The 1,606-nt window shown below is 38.8% G+C and overlaps 1 protein-coding gene across 1 annotated transcript in view; it reads left to right on the top strand.

The window, feature by feature from the left end:
- Positions 1-1,501, top strand: part of Znf709 (zinc finger protein 709) — a 43,357-nt gene extending 41,856 nt beyond the window's left edge. Inside the window, exon 6 of the mRNA XM_026790039.1 lies at positions 81-1,501. Within this exon, the coding sequence (XP_026645840.1) occupies positions 81-1,111 (1,031 nt within the window). The 3' untranslated portion in view covers positions 1,112-1,501. The remainder of the gene's footprint in view (positions 1-80) is intronic.
- Positions 1,502-1,606: the final 105 nt, after the last annotated feature.

The following is a 1,606-nucleotide window of genomic DNA, read 5'->3' as shown; positions in this document are numbered from 1 at the left end:
TGGAGAGAAACCCTATAGATGTGATCAGTGTGGTAAAGCCTTTGCACATCATAGAAACCTTCAATTACATAAAAGAACACATACAGGGGAGAAACCCTATGGATGTGATCAATGTGGTAAAGCCTTTGCACATCATAGTAATCTTCAAATACATAAAAGAATACATACTGGAGAGAAGCCCTATGGATGTGATCAATGTAGTAAAGCCTTTGCACATCCTAGAAATCTTCAGGTACATAAAAGAACACATACTGGAGAGAAACCCTATGAATGCAATCAGTGTGGTAAAGCTTTTGCATGTCACAGTAGTCTTCAGGTACATAAAAGAACACATACTGGAGAGAAACCCTATGAATGCAATCAGTGCACTAAAGCCTTTGCACAGCAGAGTCATCTTAAATGCCATAAAAGAACACATACTGGAGAGAGACCATATGAATGTAATCAATGTGGTAAAGCCTTTACATGCCACAGTAGTCTTCAAATACATAAAAGAATACATACTGGAGAGAAACCCTATGAATGTAACCAATGTGAAAAAGCATTTGCTGATTTCAAATCTTTTCAAATTCATAAAAGAAGCCATACTGGAGAGAAACCATATGAATGCAATCAATGTGGTAAAGCCTTTACACAACACACTAATCTTCAAACACATAGACGAAAACATACTGGAGAGAAACCCTATGAATGTACTCAGTGTGGTAAAGCTTTTGCATGTCACAGTAGTCTTCAGATACATAAAAGAACACATACTGGGGAGAAACCCTATGAATGCAATCAGTGTGCTAAAACCTTTGCACAAATTGGTCACCTCCAAACACATAAAAGAACACATACTGGAGAGAAACCCTATGAATGTAATCAGTGTGGTAAAGCCTTCACTTCTCACAATGCTCTTCAAATGCATAAAAGAACACATACTGGAGAGAAACCCTATGAATGTAATCAATGTGGTAAGGGCTTTGCATGCCATATTCATCTTCAAAGGCATAAAAGAACACATACTGGAGAGAAACCCTATGAATGTAATCAATGTGGTAAAGCCTTTACACAACATGGTAATCTTCAAACACACAGAAGAAGACATACTGGAGAGAAACCCTATTAATATAGTAATATCATAAAGCCTTTGAATGTCACAGTATCTTCAAATGTGTACAAGAACACATGCTGGAGAGAAACCGTATGAGTGTAATCAATGTGGTAAGGCATTTCCTCACCATAATGGTCTTCAACTACATGAGGGAACACATACTGGAGAGAAACCCTATGAATCACTGTGGTAAAGCCTTTGCGTTAATCAGCAATCTATGAACTTATCAGAAAGAGATGTACTGTGGATAAACCCTAAAAATATAGTCAGTGTGACAAAATTTTGCAGTTTATACAGGAGTAAACCAACATGTTTGTGTGCAATCAATCTATTAAAGCCTTTGTTTATTGCAATAGTCTTTGAGTGAGCCGGGCGATGGTGGCGCACGCCTTTAATCCCAGCACTCGGGAGGCAAGGCAGGCAGATCTCTGTGAGTTCAAGACCAGCCTGGTCTACAGAGCTAGTTCCAGGACAGGCTCCAAAGCCACAGAGAAACCCTGTCTCGAAAAA

This window comes from Microtus ochrogaster, chromosome 4, assembly GCF_000317375.1.
Source record: "Microtus ochrogaster isolate Prairie Vole_2 chromosome 4, MicOch1.0, whole genome shotgun sequence".
NCBI lineage: Eukaryota > Metazoa > Chordata > Mammalia > Rodentia > Cricetidae > Microtus > Microtus ochrogaster.
The sequence above is the reverse complement of the archived record's forward strand: the minus strand, read 5'-3'. Positions and strand labels throughout refer to the sequence as shown.